Genomic DNA, 16,779 nt, shown 5'->3' with positions numbered 1-16,779 from the left:
AGTAGTACTCCATTGTGTAGATGTACCACATTTTCTGTATCCATTCCTCTGTTGAGGGGCATCTGGGTTCTTTCCAGCTTCTGGCTATTATAAATAAGGCTGCTATGAACATAGTGGAGCATGTGTCCTTCTTACCGGTTGGGACATCTTATCCGGGGATCCATCCCATAATCAGCTTCCAAACGCTGACACCATTGCACACACTAGCAAGATTTTGCTGAAAGAACCCTGATATAGGTGTCTCTTGTGAGACTATGCCGGGGCCTAGCAAACACAGAAGTGGATACTCACAGTCAGCTATTGGATGAATCACAGGGCCCCCAATGGAGGAGCTAGAGAAAGTACCCAAGGAGCTAAAGGGATCTGCAACCCTATAGGTGGAACAACATTATGAACTAACCAGTACCCCTGAGCTCTTGACTCTAGCTGCATATGTATCAAAAGATGGCCTAGTCAGCCATCACTGGAAAGAGAGGCCCATTGGACTTGCAAACTTTATATGCCCCAGTACAGGGGAATGCCTGGGCCAAAAAGTGGGAGTGGGTGGGTAGGGGAGTGGTGGGGAGGGTATGGGGGACTTTTGGGATAGCATTGGAAATGTAAATGAGGAAAATACCTAATAAAAATAAATTAAAAAAAAAAAGTTTAGCTGGGCACAATGGCGTATGCCTGTCATGTCAGCACTAAGGAGACAGGCAGGAGGATCCTGAGTTCTGGGTCAGCCTGAGCTATAAAATACAAAGAAGCCCAAGAAGCAGTGGGTGTTTGTGCAGGTCGGCCTTGATGCCCTTGCCTAGGGGTCAGCAACCTTGACTCTCTAGCCAGGCTCATTGGCTTGGGGCTCACCAGTTAGCCCAGGCAGGCCAACCAGGCATACCTGGCTCCTGCTCCCCTGTGCTGATTATAAGAACACACCACCACATGCCACCACATGAGCTAGGCTTTAAGTCAAGTCCTCCTTGCTTGCGCGGGAAAGCATTTTCCCAATTGAGCTGTCTCCCCAGGCCCTGGACTCTGTCTTAGACAGTCATGATTTAGAAGACAATTAAGAGAAACTTGAACTTGACTGCTGTTTGATGATGGTGGTGGTTATTTTATTATTATTATTTTGGTTCAGCAACAATAATGGAGAAGTCATTGGCTTTAAAAAAACAACAACAAAGTGGCCCATGCTAAAATACATACGGGTAGGATAGTAAATGCAGGGCTTGGACTGACACTAGCCCCTTGGTGGGGAGGAGTGGAGGGCAGCCTGGCGACACCCCGGTGACTGCTGCCGCTTTTGGGGAAAGGCCCATTGTTCTGGTCCTCCATGGCGTGTATGCATTGAAAATTTTCAATATGAAGTTTAAAAAGTATCTGACTGTAAAGGGAAGTGACTCATTGAGGCAAATTGGTTTTGAAACTGCTATGAGAGGGAAGAGAATGTTTAAAAAGCACTTAAGAGTCAAGAACTGCATCCTCGAGTAAAATAACAAAGAAAATGGAGTGTCAGGAACACCTTCCGCTCCACCTTCCCCATCGGGTAGCGAGCGGCACCTCCGCTGGCTCTGCCAGAGCTCTAAATTGTGATTGGCTCGTTCTCTCCTGGTGGACCCTCAGAATGTCATGAAACTTTGCATTAAGAATACAGTCACTTGTTAGAGGGATGTAGAGCATTGCATGTTTGAGTCTTGTGCCACTTCCATAATGTTTCCACGCCTGTTCTGCCCTTCTCTTCCAGAACAGTGTATGAAGACTCAGGCCCTGGAAGGCCGCTTAGCTGCCTCATGGAGGAACCTGCCCCGTATACAGATGGTACTGGTGCAGCAGCAGGAGGCGGGAACTGCAGGTTTGTGGAGTCTCCAAGCCAAGATCAGAGACTCCTGGTACAGCGACTCCGAAATCCTGAGGTTCGAGGGCCCTTACAGACACCCCAGAACCGACCACATGGCCACCAGTCGCCGGAGCTGCCTGAAGGCTATGGTGCGTGTAAAGTCTGCTTCCTGTGGCTATGGTAAACACCAGGACTAAAAGTAGTTTGTGGAGAATAGGGTTTATTAGGCTTGTAAGTTCTCGTGTGTCACTAAGGGGAGTCAGGGTAGGAGCTGGAGGCAGGGACTGAGGCAGGGGCCATGGAGGCGTGTGGTTCACTGCTTGTTTAGCCTGATTGCTTTTTTGGGACAGGTCTCAGTCTGAAGTCTTGACTGGTTGGAACTCTCTCTGTAGAGCAGCCTGGCCTTGAACTCAGAGATCCATCTGCCTCTGTCTCCTGAGGGCTGGAACTAAGGACAGACATGTGCTACTGTGCCTGACCTCACCCTGCTTCCTTATACCATCTGGGACCACCTGTCCAGTGGGCTGGGCCATCCCAAATTAATAACTAATCAATAAAGTGTCTCACAGACTTGCCGACAGGCCAATCTGATGAAGGCATTTTCTCAGTTAAGACTTCTGTTTTCCCAAATAACTCTAGCTTCTATCAAGTAACAGAAAACCAGTTAGGACATCGAGGGATTTGCCCTGTGCCCCTATGTGCTGTGCACAGCTGCTAATGGCTTAGCTGTGCCTTCTATGGCTGTGGCATTGGATGACCTGGGCCACATACAGATGGGAAAGTTGTAATGAACTCTGGGGCAGTGTGAGGGAAGTTTGGAGACTCGGGATGGTCTGAGATGTGAGACTAGGAGGGGCATCACGGGGATGGAGTGAGCAGAGCCATGTGGCTTCAGTGCTAAGAAGGACCAAGAAGGGACGTGGTCACATCAGCAGATCACCCAGATGCGGGCACTAGGAGACAATGGTCAAAGGTTGTCTCTGTGGCGGAGGAGGTGGAGCCATCTTCTCCAAGACAGTACAGTGAGGGAAAGCCTAGAAGAAATGGGTTCTGTCCAAACCTATAGAGTTGAGGAAGCCAGCCACAGCCTTGTAATTCTTTTTTTCTGTGATCATAAAGAGTGTTGAAAGAAGCAGGGACAGGGTGCACACCAGCGGCCACACCACTGCAGATGTCAGGCAGGGACAGGGTGCACACCAGCGGTCACACAACTACAGATGTCAGGCAGGAACAGGGTGCACACCAGCGGCCACACAACTACAGATGTCAGGCAGGAATAGGGTGCACACCAGCGGCCACACAACTACAGGTGTCAGGCAGGAACAGGGTGCACACCAGCGGCCACACCACTGCAGATGTCAGGCAGGGACAGGGTGCACACCAGCAGTCACACCACTGCAGATGTCAGGCAGGGACAGGGTGCACACCAGCGGCCACACCACTGCAGATGCTGAGGCAGGAGAATCATGAGTTCAAGGCCAATCATACCAAAACCTGTGTCAAAACACCAACATAAGTAAACAAGTAAGCAAACTAAAATAAAAGCTTAAGAGTCTGAAGTAGGATTAGAGTGGAAACTAAACATACTCGCTCACAGCCCCTTTCTCCCTCCACAGAGCAAAGGACAACAGTGCAGGGACAAGTTTACTTTTTGCACACGCAGACTGGAGTCAGCACATGGCACGACCCCAGGATCCCCAGGTAGGTCTCACCAGCCTGGAAAGCCAGCCCCTCCCATGGAAGCTAACAGTGCCCTCCCTGTGAGGAATATGAGGTGGAGGCTGGGACTTGCTGGGCAGGGTTGTGTGTGCGTGCGTGCGTGCATGCATGCGTGTATGCGTGTATGCATGTGTAATTGTGTGTGTGGGGGGGTGGAAACATGGTGGGCTGTTGAAATTGGTCACTTGGCCATCTGCTGTGATCTCTCTGGTCTTTTTGTAAATGCATAGAAGTTTCCGTGGTAAAAGTTAAACAGGAAAGATAAAGACTCTGCCCCCTCTCTCTTCTGCTTTGCTGCCCCTCTTGCCTCAGTCCCTTGGGGACCATTCCGGGGGGAGATGAAGCTTTTCTATACGAATTCCTTCTGCAAGGCCATACATCCGAGCCCAGGTCAGAGAGACCCCCGCCCCACCCTGTGCCAGAGTTAAGTTTCTTTCTTTCTTCCTTCCTCTGCTGTTTTTCTTTTCTTACAGTAGCATCACTACCTAAGAGACCCCGGTAATGCTCGGTTCTCTTTTATTCATCATTGCCCCCTTCCACCCACTCCCAAGCAGCTTCCTGTCTTTGGTGTTGAATTTACAGTTCAGGGTCTGTCATTTGCATGGGAATATTACCTGCAAATGAACAAGGCGCCTTTTGGTATGCATTGTAGAAATGGCAGGTGTCTACATTAATCTCTAAAGCGTCTTGAGCAGGCATGCTGGTCCCTGCCAACTGGATCACAGTTATCAAGGGGCCAGAGCGAGAACACTTGCTGCTGAACATGGGGGTGCCTGTGGCCCTCATGCCACAGTGTACTCTGTCCCCCACAGTCTGGAAAGTGTGGGCCTTAGGAACTTCTCAGTAGAGGAATCTTTGCTACAGCAAGTGTCTGGTTTGTTTGATTTGTGATTCCCAAGAGCTTGCTGATGGAAGTCAGCTGCTTCCCACTAGGTGTCCCTCTGTTGTGTAAGGAAGGGTGTTCCTGGGGTAGCCCCCTTTCCTTATGGTAGGCATAGACTCTCAAGAGGTATGCTTTTTACCTGCCATGTGTGGCTGCCATTTGTAAGCCAGAGGCTTGGACCTTCCAGAGTCAGCAGGAGTTGCAGCGTGAGGGGACATGGGCACCTTGCTAGGAAATCCCTGTGGCTGCCGCCAATCCTTGGTTCTCAGTAGGATAAAGCTCTCTGTACGTTCGTTTTGCTAGAGACCTTAACAGTGTGAACTGCGATGAACTTGGGCCACTGCCTCCAGGCTGGGAAGTCCGAAGCACAGTGTCGGGAAGAATCTATTTTGTAGATCACAATAATAGGACAACCCAGTTTACAGATCCACGGCTTCACCACATCATGAAGTAAGACCTTAAATCCTTGCTGGCCTCTTTATAATTGGATGCTTCCTTATACCAGTATTGGTGCGCACACGTGTGTGTGTGTGTGTGTGTGTGTGTGTGTGTGTGTGTGTGTGTGTATGTATGGGGGGTGGTACAAGCACTCAATGTGGATGTGTGCAGAGGACATATATCAGTGTGAGTCCTTCCTCCATCCCTCTACTCTAAGTCTTGAGCAGCATGGCCTGGACCTCACTTGACTTCTCTGCCTGGCTAGCAAGTCCCCAGGTCTGCCTGGCTCTGGTCCCAGCACTGGGGTTTTTATTAGGTGCTGGGATCTGAGTGTGGGTGGGTCCTCATGCTCACTCGCACAGCAAGCACTTGACCCCCTGAGCCCTGCCTCAGCCCCCCACTAGTCATTTTCTTATGTACCTACTATTGTGTTTGCTCAATAGTGGGCACAAGCAAATAAGGTCGATATTTGTTGGACAGTGGTTTGAACGCAGAGATTAGCATGACCATTACTAAGGCTACACATTGTTGGCGCCCTTTTCCTTCAAGCAGCCTAAGTGAAGGGCTCTGAGATGATAGCAGGAAGAGGTTCTCCAGCAAAACCTGCACAGCACATTCTGTAAGGGCCGCCTGCCGCCGCTGCCGCCGCCACTGCTGCTGCTACTGCATGGTGGTTTTCTTCTGTGCCAGGCCTTTCCGCCTTGGAAGTGATGGGTGTGATCTTTGTGCCACCCATAGTCAGTAGCACAGACAGCCTCACAAATAGCTCTGTGCAGCTTGCATAAGTGGCAAGACTTGAAAAAAGCAAATGCCACATTGTCCCTGGTAGCCTACGTTCTGTTACTGGGCTTCATTCTTAGTGACCGGGGCTTGGTATCTTGATCAAAAGGAAGAGTGGGTGTCACTGGATGTCATGGAGAGTCTGCTCTTCATAGGCACTTCCAGTAGTGTATCAGTTGGTTCCAAAGGCATGGGTAGATGGATAACACAGTGATGGTTTCTGTTGAAATTTTTAGTATTAATATAACAAATTGTATTAGGGTTCTATAGAGGAACAAAAGTTATAGAGTGTGTGTGTATATATATATATTTGTGTATGTATATACATACACACACACACACACACACACACACACACACACATGATTGATTTACAGGCTATGATCCAGCTAGTCCAACAATAGCTGTCTATTCTGTCCATGAGGCTGTGATGTATCTCAGAATATACTCAGTATACTCTTGAATCTGAAGAAGTAGGCTCTAATACCAGTAAAGGAAATACACTTGCCAGAATGAGAGGAAGCAGGCAGAGAGAGTGAAATTCCTTCTTCCTTGTTCTTCATCCAGGGCCAGCAGTGATGTGGCCCAAGTTAGAGATGGAGCTCCCCACTTTGAAGATCCAGACTTGAAATGACGTAATTCCCACTTCTTATGACGTAATTAAAAAGTGAACAAGGCCTCATGGTGTGCCCAGCCATTTGGGTTTTAGTTCATTCCAGGTGTAGTCAAGTTGACAACCAGGAAGACCCCTCATGCAGATAAATGACATCGTCTATATTGTACCCCACACCTGTGCCAGGCTGTTGTCACTCATCTGAGCAGCCCTGTCGTTAGCAGAGCCTGCCGCCTGTGGTGTATGCTGCAGGCTGCTTCAGCTCTCTGGCCTGCCCAGTGACGGCCACGTCTCCTCTTTGCAGTCACCAGTGCCAACTCAAGGAGCCCAGCCAGCCGCTGCAGCTGCCCAGCGAGGGCTCCATGGAGGACGAAGAGCTTCCTGCCCAGAGATATGAGAGGGACTTAGTCCAGAAGCTCAAAGTTCTCAGGCATGAGCTCTCTCTTCAGCAGCCCCAGGCTGGTCACTGTCGAATAGAAGTCTCCAGAGAAGAGATATTTGAGGTAAAGAATTATGTCTTGCTAAACCATATAGCCCCATGGGGAAGCACGCAAGGAGGTTTGTGTTAAATGAGCTGTGTTTGCCATCTTGGTGGACTCTGCTTTCTGCTTGGCATTTGAAGGATCTGCTTTACTGATGTATCTGTTGTTTAGTTTTTATTATAGCTGGATATAGTAGCACGTGCTTTATATTACAGTACTAGGGAGGCAGGGGCAAGTGGATCTCTATGAGTTTGAGGTTAGCCTGGTCTACAGAGTGAGTTCTAGGACAGCCAGGGCTACACAGTGAGACCCTGTCTCAAAAATGTTTTTTTTTTTTTCATTGTGGATATTTATTATACAAATAGTGTTATACAAGGACATTTCATCTTGTTGGCTCTGCCTCTTTCCCAGCCCCCACTCTACGATTTCTCCCTCTTACAGTCCTCCCTCTGGTGTTTTCCTAAACTTCACAGATACTTACATGATTTTATGTATCTATAAAAGTTAGGGATTATGGTTATGAGAAACAAACACAGTTATTTGTCTTCTAAGACAGGCTTAACTCACTCACTATGACTATCTCTAGTTGCTTAATTCTATGGATACAAAAATTCTAGTGTGTGTCCACACCACATATTCTTTATCCGCTCCCCTGTTGTTAGACACAGAGGTTGGCTGCAGAACTTAGCTATTGTGAATGAGCCTTGATGACTTACCATAGAGTCCGCTAAGTGCTCTGAAGTGTATACGTGGCCTGCTGTAGATGTAACTGTAGTTTGCTGAGAAGCCTCCAGACGGACTTCCGTGGTCTCCACAGTACTTACCGCTTTCTTAACCAGGTGACACGGACTCCCCCTTGTAGTCTCCGTGTGGTGCATATATGAGTCTTCCAAGGTTGGTGTAGCCAGCCAAGACTCTTCTCCCCCGAGGGACCAGTTTTACTGTTTAGTGAGATGCAGGGTTTGTCAGGTCCTAGGCTCAAGCTGAGCGAAGTTGCGTGTCTGTCTCTGACAACAGTTTTCAGTGCTCAGTGGTTTTCTGTGCAGAAGCTGGTGACTCAGGATGGGACCCCAGCTGGCCCTGAACTGTGTAGATCATTCTCCTGGCACCCATTCATCCCTTCAGAGTTTCTGCTGGGGCACTTCCTTCTCAGAGACAGTGCATGGCTATTTGGCCCTGGTCTTGTCTCTGGGAAGAAGAAGGAAAGTGAGTCCCCCAGCGAGGGGCTAGAGCATGGCTCAGTGGTAGAGCATCTGCCTAGAATCCCCCAGTGAGGGGCTGGGGTGTGGCTCAGTGGTAGAGCCCCTGCCTAGAATCCCCCAGGGAGGGGCTGGGGGTGTGGCTCAGTGGTAGAGCACCTGCCTAGAATCCCCCAGTGAGGGGCTGGGGCGTGGCTCAGTGGTAGAGCATCTGCCTAGAATCCCCCAGTGAGGGGCTGGGGGGCGTGGCTCATCTGCAGCATGTGGCTAGTATGTTAAAGTACCTGGGTTCTATCCTCTGCACTCTCAAACATCTTTTTTGTGAACTTGTGGTTTTGATGTGTAGGAGTCGTATCGCCAGATCATGAAGATGCGGCCAAAAGACCTAAAGAAGCGCCTGATGGTGAAGTTCCGAGGGGAGGAAGGTTTGGACTATGGTGGAGTGGCTCGGTGAGTTGCTAGTCAATCCTCTTCCCCACATGAGTGGCTGGAGCTGCCCACTCCCTGAGTGTCACAGTGGGGCTGTGCCAGCATCTCCACGGGGCACCACGGGGCACTGAGGCTTCTCCTGCTGACACCTCCCATTAGAAAATGTATGATGTCACTTTTTAACTTGTAGTCAGGATTAAACTTTCACACTTCTTCTTTACTGTATGTGTCTGAACACAAAACTCCCAGGGCCACTCCTGAGCTTAAGCAGGTAGCAGTGTGGGGGTGGGACGTGCAGGTATTTGTTTTATCCAGGGATCTTACCATATGCTGCCATTCTGGCCGGAATAAAGTAAACCTAAGAAGAACAGTGAGGAGCCTCTTACTTGCCCAGTTCATTCCACTTCAGAGAGGAGACTTCTTTAATCAGCGTTGCCATTTGTTCTAAGAGGCATCTGCTATCATCAAGGTAGCCAAGATTGGGCTGCTACCTCCTGATGTAGGGACCTGGTCACAGACACGGACTCTGGGCAGTAGTCAGGAGAGCTAACCCTCTGCTCACAGACTGAGCTCTCTACAGTTCTCCATGTCTGTCACTCAGGCTCCTCTGAAACTTTTCTTTTTAAAGACTTTATGTGTGGATGTTTTGACTGCATGTGTGTCTGTGCACTGTGGACATGCAGTGCCCACAGAGGCCAGAAGAGGGCATTGGATTCCCCTGAGACTGGAGTTAACAGGTGGTTGTGAGCTGCCATGTGGGTGCTGGGAATCAAACCGAGGTAACCTGCAAGAGCAATGAGTGCTCTTATCACTGAACCATCTCTCCAGCCAGAATTACAGAATACTATTTAGCCCTTTAGAATTTAATTTGTCTCTGAATTCTATTTTTCTCTTCCTTGCCTTTTCTTTCCTTCTCATTTCCCTGTCCCAGAACTCACTACATAGCATAGACTGGTCTAAAATAAGAGTATTCCTCCTGCCTCAGCCTCTTGAGTACTGGAATTAAAGGTATGACCCACCACATCTGGCTTCTTTTTAAAACCAGGCTTTGTCTTCCTTGCCCCCATAAACTTGAAGATGCCCGGGACAGCACTTTGCAGCACTCTTCTTAGAGACCTGGTCTATCATGGCTGTCCAGCCTGGGCATCAGCAACAGCATCAGCATCAGCAACAGCATCAGCATCAGCTCCTCTGCTTCTGGAGCAGACCCTAGGCACTGTCACCCTAGCCTCCTCTTTCTTGGTTTCTCCCGTGCAGAACAGCTGCTTGGTGTAATTTTCTTCTGTCTGTGCCCCTAGCAGCTATCCACAATGAGAAACTTGGTTTAGTTCATGGCCAGATTCCCAGTTCTAGAATGGCTCTAATGCCAGGCTCTCACCTTTGGCTGTAGGTGCTGTGCGCAGGAGTCTCCGAGCTCACAGCCCTCCTCCTGCTGAGTTTTCTACCTTATTCCCGTCTCCTTCCTCCTCTGCTTTCTGCAGGGCTTCCTCACCTCATCTTCCCGTGCTCACAGAGGGCCGGTGTTGTAAGTTACCACATAACATACTAACTTATGGAATTCCATTGAAAGTAATCAGTATGAAGTGAAGAATTAAATACATCTAAGGCATTTTTAAGTCTTCTCACTGGAGGCCTCCCATCAGGCAGCTATGTGTTGTGTAGGGACTGCATTTACTCACCAGTCACCAAGTGTAGGGACCTGCTGTGACTTCAGTGTGCATGCAGGTGCACATGGCATGTTCTCAGCCCCCACTCTCACTCTCTCTCTCTCTCTCTTTTTGGTTTTTCAAGACAGGGTTTCTCTGTGTAGTCCTGGCTGTCCTGAAACTCACTTTGTAGACTAGGCTGGCCTCAAACTCAGAAATCTGCCTACCTCTGTCTCCCAAGTGCTGGGATTAAAGGCGTGCGCCACCACTGCCTGGCTTGGTCCCCACTCTCTTGTACTCTTAACTCGACGAGGGACGGAGTGCTTAGAGAATTGCACAGGCAGTAGCTACACACAGCCAAGGAGGTCCCTGGTCCTTAAAGGATACTTGACGGAAGTACAGATTGGGGAGCCTTGAGGGTCTGCCGGTTTTTTTGGTCTGACGTATCTGTGTATCTTTTGTTTATTTCCATCCCTTTCATGTCCAGATGGTTTTGGTCTGTGCTGCCCTCCCCTAACCTGCCTCCTTTCTGTTTGAAGAGTCAGAGACTACACACTAAAATCTGAGCCCGTTGTCTTGAGGGCTATCCATCTGAAGGTGCTGTACCCCAGTATCTTCAGGATTGAACCCATCTCACAGCAGCCCCCCTTCAGTTTCCAGCAGAACTGGTTACTGTGTTTGGTGGGTTGGTTTGTTTTAAAGAGTACAGTGATGTTGAGCGTTAGAGGGATTTAGAAACTAAGCTAACCAGGGAATCCCCGCTGGCTTTCTAACCACTGTGATGCTTTCAGATTCATCTCAGGTTTCTTTACATTGCACAGTGATGAATGGGCGGAGGAGTTGGCTCAGTCTGGAAAGTGCTTGCCCCGAAAGCATAAGGACCCAAGTTCAAGCCTCAGAGCCCAAATATGAGCCCAGCAGCACCAGGCACGCGCTGTGAGCCCGGAGTATCTGTGGGGCTCCCTGGCCAGCCTGCCTCCAAAAATAAGCTGAGAGCGATTAAGGAAGACAGGGAGGCAGCTTCTGCCCTTTACATGCACACATGCACATACACACGTACACACATATGACAAGATACAGAAGATGGAAATGCTCTGTGCTTATGGTCTAAAGTAAGAATTCAACAGGAAATTAGAAGGGCTTGGTTGTTCATAAATTCTCTGTTTTCCTAGAGCTTGAGATGTTCATCTACCAAACTCTTTTATTATAGAATGCTTATAAACCCCAACTGGCAGTGGTGGTTCACACCTTTAATCCCAGCATTTGGAAGGCAGAGAAAGGCAGATCTCTGAGTTCAAGACCAGCCTAGTCTACAGAGGGAATTCCAGTACACACTCAGGACTACACAGAGAAGCCCTATCTTGAAAATAATAGATAGATAAGATAGATAGATAGATAGATAGATAGATAGATAGATACGCAAGCAAGCTGGAACTGGAGAGATGGTAGGCAGTTAGAGCACGTCCTGCTCTCTCAAAGGACCTGACCTTGGTTCCCAGCATCCACAAGGCAGTTCACAACCTCCTCTAAGTTCAGCTCCAGGGCATCTGATACCCTCTTCTGGCATGCTTGAGCACTGCATGCATGTGGCATACATTCACACAAGCCTTAAAAAACAGTCTGAAAGTGATATTGTTAGCACATGTGAGCTGTGTTGTTATTTTTCCAGGGAGTGGCTGTATTTGTTGTGCCATGAAATGTTGAATCCGTACTATGGACTCTTCCAGTATTCTACGGACAATATTTACACACTGCAGATCAACCCAGATTCTTCTATCAACCCTGTGAGTATTGCAGTGAGGAGCCGAGAACCCAGCTGCAGTTTCCTCAGTTACTGGGGACTCAGGTGCTGGGGATGCTCAGGGCAAGGGCAGGGAGGGCTGTGGATCTGGGCTGCTCTCTGCCTGAGTACTTTACCCTTTGAGGGGACTCTGGTATGGTAGTAGATCATGGTTTTTGAATGTTATCTTTAGAGCTAGGTTACCACGTCCAGACTCTGATCAAAATTGGCAAAGTTCCATCGTTAGCTCTCGTGGGCCACAGATGTGAGCATTCCGCATGAGGTAGGATTAAGGGACACGTCTAAGGGAAGCCTAAAACCGTGAAGGACAGTGTTACAAGGCCACAGAGCTGAAATGAGGGACTATCTCTGCTAGAGAATTCAATACAAATAAGCCTGTGGTTGGGAAAATGGCTCGGCCACACAAGCATAAAGACTTGGTCAGACTGCAGAACTCACATAGAAAGCCAGACGTGGCTGGGCATGGTGGCACAGGCTTTAATTCCAGCTCTTGGGAGGCAGAGAAGCAGGCAGATCTCTGTGAGTTAGAGGCCAGCCATAGTGAGATCAAGAATAGTCAGGGCTATGTAGAAAGATCCTGCCTTTCTTTTTTTTAAAGATTTTATTTAATTTAAGTATGTGAGTACACTGTCATGTCTTCAGACACACCAGAAGAGGGCATCAGATCCCATTACAGATGGTTGTGAGCCACCGTGTGGTTGCCGGGAATTGAACTCAGGATCTCTAGAAGAACAGTCAGTGCTCTCCAGCTCCCAAAAGACCCTGTCTTAAAACACCAAACAACAAGAAAACCCCAGACACCAGGTGTGGCAGTGTGGGGAGGTGGAATTGGGTGATTCCTGGAGCTCAGTGGCTGTCCAGCCTAGCCTGTAAGATCCAGCTTCAGTGAGAGGTCCTGCCTCAAAAAAATGGGCAGCACCTGAGGGAATGAAGGCAACCTTCACATATACCACACATGCACGCACATAAACACGCACACACACACGCGCACACACACACACACACACACACACACACACACACACACAGTGGGAATAAACCTTTATTTACCCAGCCTGGAAACTAAATCCTGACACATTTTCAGAAACACATGAGCTGTCAACACTGTCAGCACCAGAACCACTCCAGTTAAGGAAGGTGAGGCATTTCCTTCTTCCCTGAGGTCTCCACATTTTTATGTTGTACCAGGCCCTTGCAAGTTAACTACGAGTTCGCAGGAAGAGGGAGTGGGCACACACATACACAGTGTTAGGCCAGGGTGTGGGGGTCCACAGCTGTCATCCCAGTCTGAAGGCGGAGGCAGAAGGATTGAGGAAGTTCCAGTCCCACTCGAGTTAGGAGTAAGTGAAGCTGGGACTCAAGGACAGCCTTATCCTGTTTGGCCACGGGTGGGTGACGGGCAGCTGAGTGTACGTCCTGTTAGGTCTAGATACGCGGGAAGCCCGTGGGAAGTGGGTGTCCATGCCTGCTGTTCATCTTCCTAATGGCTTGCGGTTCTCTGGCACCCCCTATAGGACCATCTGTCTTACTTCCACTTTGTGGGTCGCATCATGGGTCTAGCTGTGTTCCACGGACACTACATAAATGGGGGTTTCACAGTTCCGTTCTACAAGCAGCTCCTGGGGAAGCCCATCCAGCTGTCGGACCTGGAGTCAGTGGACCCAGAGCTGCACAAGAGTTTGGTGTGGATTCTGTAAGTGTCACCGTCTTGCCCTGCAGCCCGGAGCTGCTGTTGTGTGTGCACATTCTTTTGTGGGAATAGGTGTGGAACTAAAGAGAGTAACAGAATTAACTATAACATCATCAAACATTGGGTTGCAATTACAAATTAACAAAACAGATGTAATCATTTCATTGACTTGTATTCTTTTCATAAGCTGGTTTGGCTCGCTATTAGGTTTGCTGACAAACTTTTCTTGGTATGTGTTGGGGACAGGGTTGAGGGAGAGCACACTTGCACGTACCCCATTGTTTCTCAGGTGGTCTGCAGAAGGCAAGAGAAAGTTTCAAAACAAAATTCATGGTTAGTTACCTTTGTTTTAGAGTTAACCAAATGCTTTGCAGGAACAGGGTGACCCTGTGCACCTGTGGGAGACCCAGGCCCTGACATGCCGGGGATGCTGCTGTGTGGAGTTTGGCTTGGGGCAGGGGGTCCTCCTTAGCCTTGATTGCTCCACTGTACAGGGCCGTGGGGAGCAGGGCTTTCCTGTGGGGAAATGCTTGTCAAGAAGTAGAGCAGATAAAGAGGCAGCCTGACGATGCCAGTGCTTTTTGTGGGAATGGCTGCCTTTGAAAGGCTACCTTGAGAGGAGAGAAGCCTCATTGTCCTGGCTTGTGTCCTTTTGATTCAGCTGCCTCTTCCCAGGCCTCCTCCCAGATGCAGTTCCCCGAGCAATTAGGTTTCATGTCCCCTGGTGTCACAGGATGGCTGAATGATAACCCCATGAGTGGTAATCATAAAGTCAGGGACAGAACTTAGCTAGGCCTGCCAGCTGCCCAGCATGGCCCTCTCCAGCCCGTTAGGACTCCCTGGCATAGGCCTAACCAGCTTTCGCCTGTGTCTACAGAGAGAATGACATCACGCCTGTGTTGGATCATACCTTCTGCGTGGAGCACAACGCTTTCGGGCGGATTCTCCAGCATGAACTGAAACCCAATGGCAGAAATGTGCCTGTCACTGAGGAGAACAAGAAGGAATATGTCCGGTAATATGCAGGGCTCGCTTTAGCGGTGACATGGAGCAAGCAGATGGTGCTGTCAGGGGCACCTGGAGTAGAGACTCCATGTGACAGTCCTGCTCTCAATGCAGAGGTGACTGCCAGCATGTCCAAGAAACTCACTACAGCGTCCCACTGCCAACCCGAGGGACAGTTATGCATACTGTGGGTGGTCATATGGCCACTCATGACTTGCAGACCCTTTTTGAAGTCTTGGCAGTTCCGGGAGGTCTCATCAAGGACTCCTGCTTTTTAGTGGAAAACCAGAATGGCAGAGCTAGTTTCCTTTTAACTTGCTATTAACGCTGGGTGTAGCATGGTCGTGGTGCACCTGTGTACTTGGAAAGCTGACACGGGAGTTGTTCCGGGTCATTCTGGGCTACATAGTGAACTAATTACAGCCTGGGTGTCCCAGACTTTCCCTGGATGGGAAAGAGGAGAAAAAAAGTGACAGATAAAGCCAGGTGGGATGTCACAGACCTCTCTGAGAACAAGGTCAAGACCAGCCTGGGATACATGGAACCTTGTCTGAGAAAGATAATAGAAAGAGCTGGAGTGATGACTCGGTGGCTGAAGCTCTGGCTGATCCTCCAGAGGACCAGCACACATATGGTGGCCTTAACTGGCTAACTGGCTAACAACTCCAACACCCATCTCTGCCCTCCACGGGCACCAGGCACACTTGTGATGCAGATATGCAGGGAGAACATGCATATGCTTAAAATAATAGTAATTAAATTACAATAATAATAATTAAGGGTAAGACCAGACCTGCAAACTAAAAGCTACTAGGGAGGGTGGGTGTGGGCTTGTGTCCCCTCAGCAGGTTTTGCATTAACTCCACATGTGCTGTCTGTCACTGCACTGTGATAGTGTCCCAGCCACTGTGGGAGCACAGTGCTTTCAAGGCCTCTTCGCAGTTACCTGCAACGCACGGCTTTTCCTTTCAGGCTGTACGTGAACTGGAGATTTATGAGAGGAATCGAAGCCCAGTTCTTAGCGCTGCAGAAGGGCTTTAACGAACTCATTCCCCAACACTTGCTGAAGCCCTTTGACCAGAAGGAACTAGAGGTGAGTGCCAGGTGTCCTCGGACCTCAGACAGTGAGGCCCCTGGCACCCCTCTGTGCAGTGAGCTTGGTGCAGGGGGAGACTGAGGGCACCTGGATAGCCTTGTCTCCTTGCCAGCAACTACTGACTGGCTCTGCAGGCATTGTCACAGGTCTGTGCCTGGGGCTTGTGGGATCTCTAGCCCTTGCCTAGGACCAGGCCTCCCTCAGCCTGTTCTCCACTCTGGCTATTCATAGACTAAGAACATACCGTCATGGCCTCAGACAGTGACTCATTCATCCCTCGCCAGCTCTGCCTGGTGCCAAGTGGCCTAAGCCTTCCAGATTGTTCTCATAGCCATCTGCCCACTGTGAGACTGAGGGCTTTGGAGTGGAGCCTCTCTGTGTGAGCTTTGAGCAAGCTTTTAAACAAGTGGACAGTGTGCTCTGTGTCCCCTCATTCCACATGGCCTGTTGCGTTCTGTTAGCTGTTCCCAGTCACTCTTCCCTGGTGCCCAGCAAACTCACAGCCGACGGGTAGCTGTGTGACTGATTGCTGACAGCCTGTCTGCTGCTTGGCTGTGGGAGTTGTACTGTCACTGCTTCTTGAGTCTCAGTAGTCTTGGGGGAGGGGCGGGGGCAGTGTTTTGGGCGTCTGAGGGTGACACCCAACCTGGTGCCCTTCCCCAGCTGATAATAGGTGGGCTGGATAAGATAGACCTGAACGACTGGAAGTCCAACACCCGGTTGAAACACTGTATGGCAGACAGCAACATCGTCAGGTGGTTCTGGCAGGCGGTGGAGACCTTCGATGAGGAGAGGAGAGCCAGACTCCTGCAGTTTGTGACAGGATCCACAAGAGTTCCTCTCCAAGGCTTCAAGGCTCTGCAAGGTGACTGACGTGGAGTCAGGGCCATTCCTGAGGTGTTGCACAGCAAGACTTGGAATGTGGGCCATCCTACTAGAGAGTGAGAGTGGCCAGTATTCTCACAACAGATAGTTAGCAGTGGGGTGCCTAGCGGGGGTGTGGCCACACTGGAGCCCCCCCCCCATGTACTCTTTTAAAACCCAGGAGCAGCAGGGGCTACTGGTAGCTTCCGATGTCCCCATCCCAAGGTGGGTGTCCCCTTACCCTTCTTAAAAAACAAACAGCCAGCCGGGCGTGGTGGCGCACGCCTTTAATCCCAGCACTCGGGAGGCAGAGGCAGG

At 49.6% G+C, this 16,779-nt stretch overlaps 1 protein-coding gene across 4 annotated transcripts in view; it reads left to right on the top strand.

The window, feature by feature from the left end:
* The window catches only part of Smurf1 (SMAD specific E3 ubiquitin protein ligase 1), an 89,290-nt gene that overhangs the window by 67,535 nt on the left and 4,976 nt on the right, over positions 1–16,779 (top strand). For 2 of the 4 annotated variants that reach the window (XM_029477124.1, XM_021162175.2), the window contains exons 7-16: positions 1,724–1,965; positions 3,433–3,517; positions 4,722–4,868; positions 6,554–6,752; positions 8,277–8,380; positions 11,675–11,789; positions 13,321–13,499; positions 14,374–14,511; positions 15,474–15,594; positions 16,261–16,462. In XM_029477124.1, coding sequence (XP_029332984.1) covers positions 1,724–1,965; positions 3,433–3,517; positions 4,722–4,868; positions 6,554–6,752; positions 8,277–8,380; positions 11,675–11,789; positions 13,321–13,499; positions 14,374–14,511; positions 15,474–15,594; positions 16,261–16,462 — 1,532 coding nt within the window. Of the gene's footprint in view, positions 1–1,723; positions 1,966–3,432; positions 3,518–3,847; positions 3,926–4,721; positions 4,869–6,553; positions 6,753–8,276; positions 8,381–11,674; positions 11,790–13,320; positions 13,500–14,373; positions 14,512–15,473; positions 15,595–16,260; positions 16,463–16,779 lie in introns of all 4 variants that reach the window. The other 2 variants (XM_029477126.1, XM_029477125.1) reach the window with 2 other exon arrangements.

Source organism: Mus caroli, chromosome 5, assembly GCF_900094665.2.
Source record: "Mus caroli chromosome 5, CAROLI_EIJ_v1.1, whole genome shotgun sequence".
Classification (NCBI taxonomy): domain Eukaryota; kingdom Metazoa; phylum Chordata; class Mammalia; order Rodentia; family Muridae; genus Mus; species Mus caroli.
This window is presented reverse-complemented; position numbering and strand designations above follow the sequence as displayed.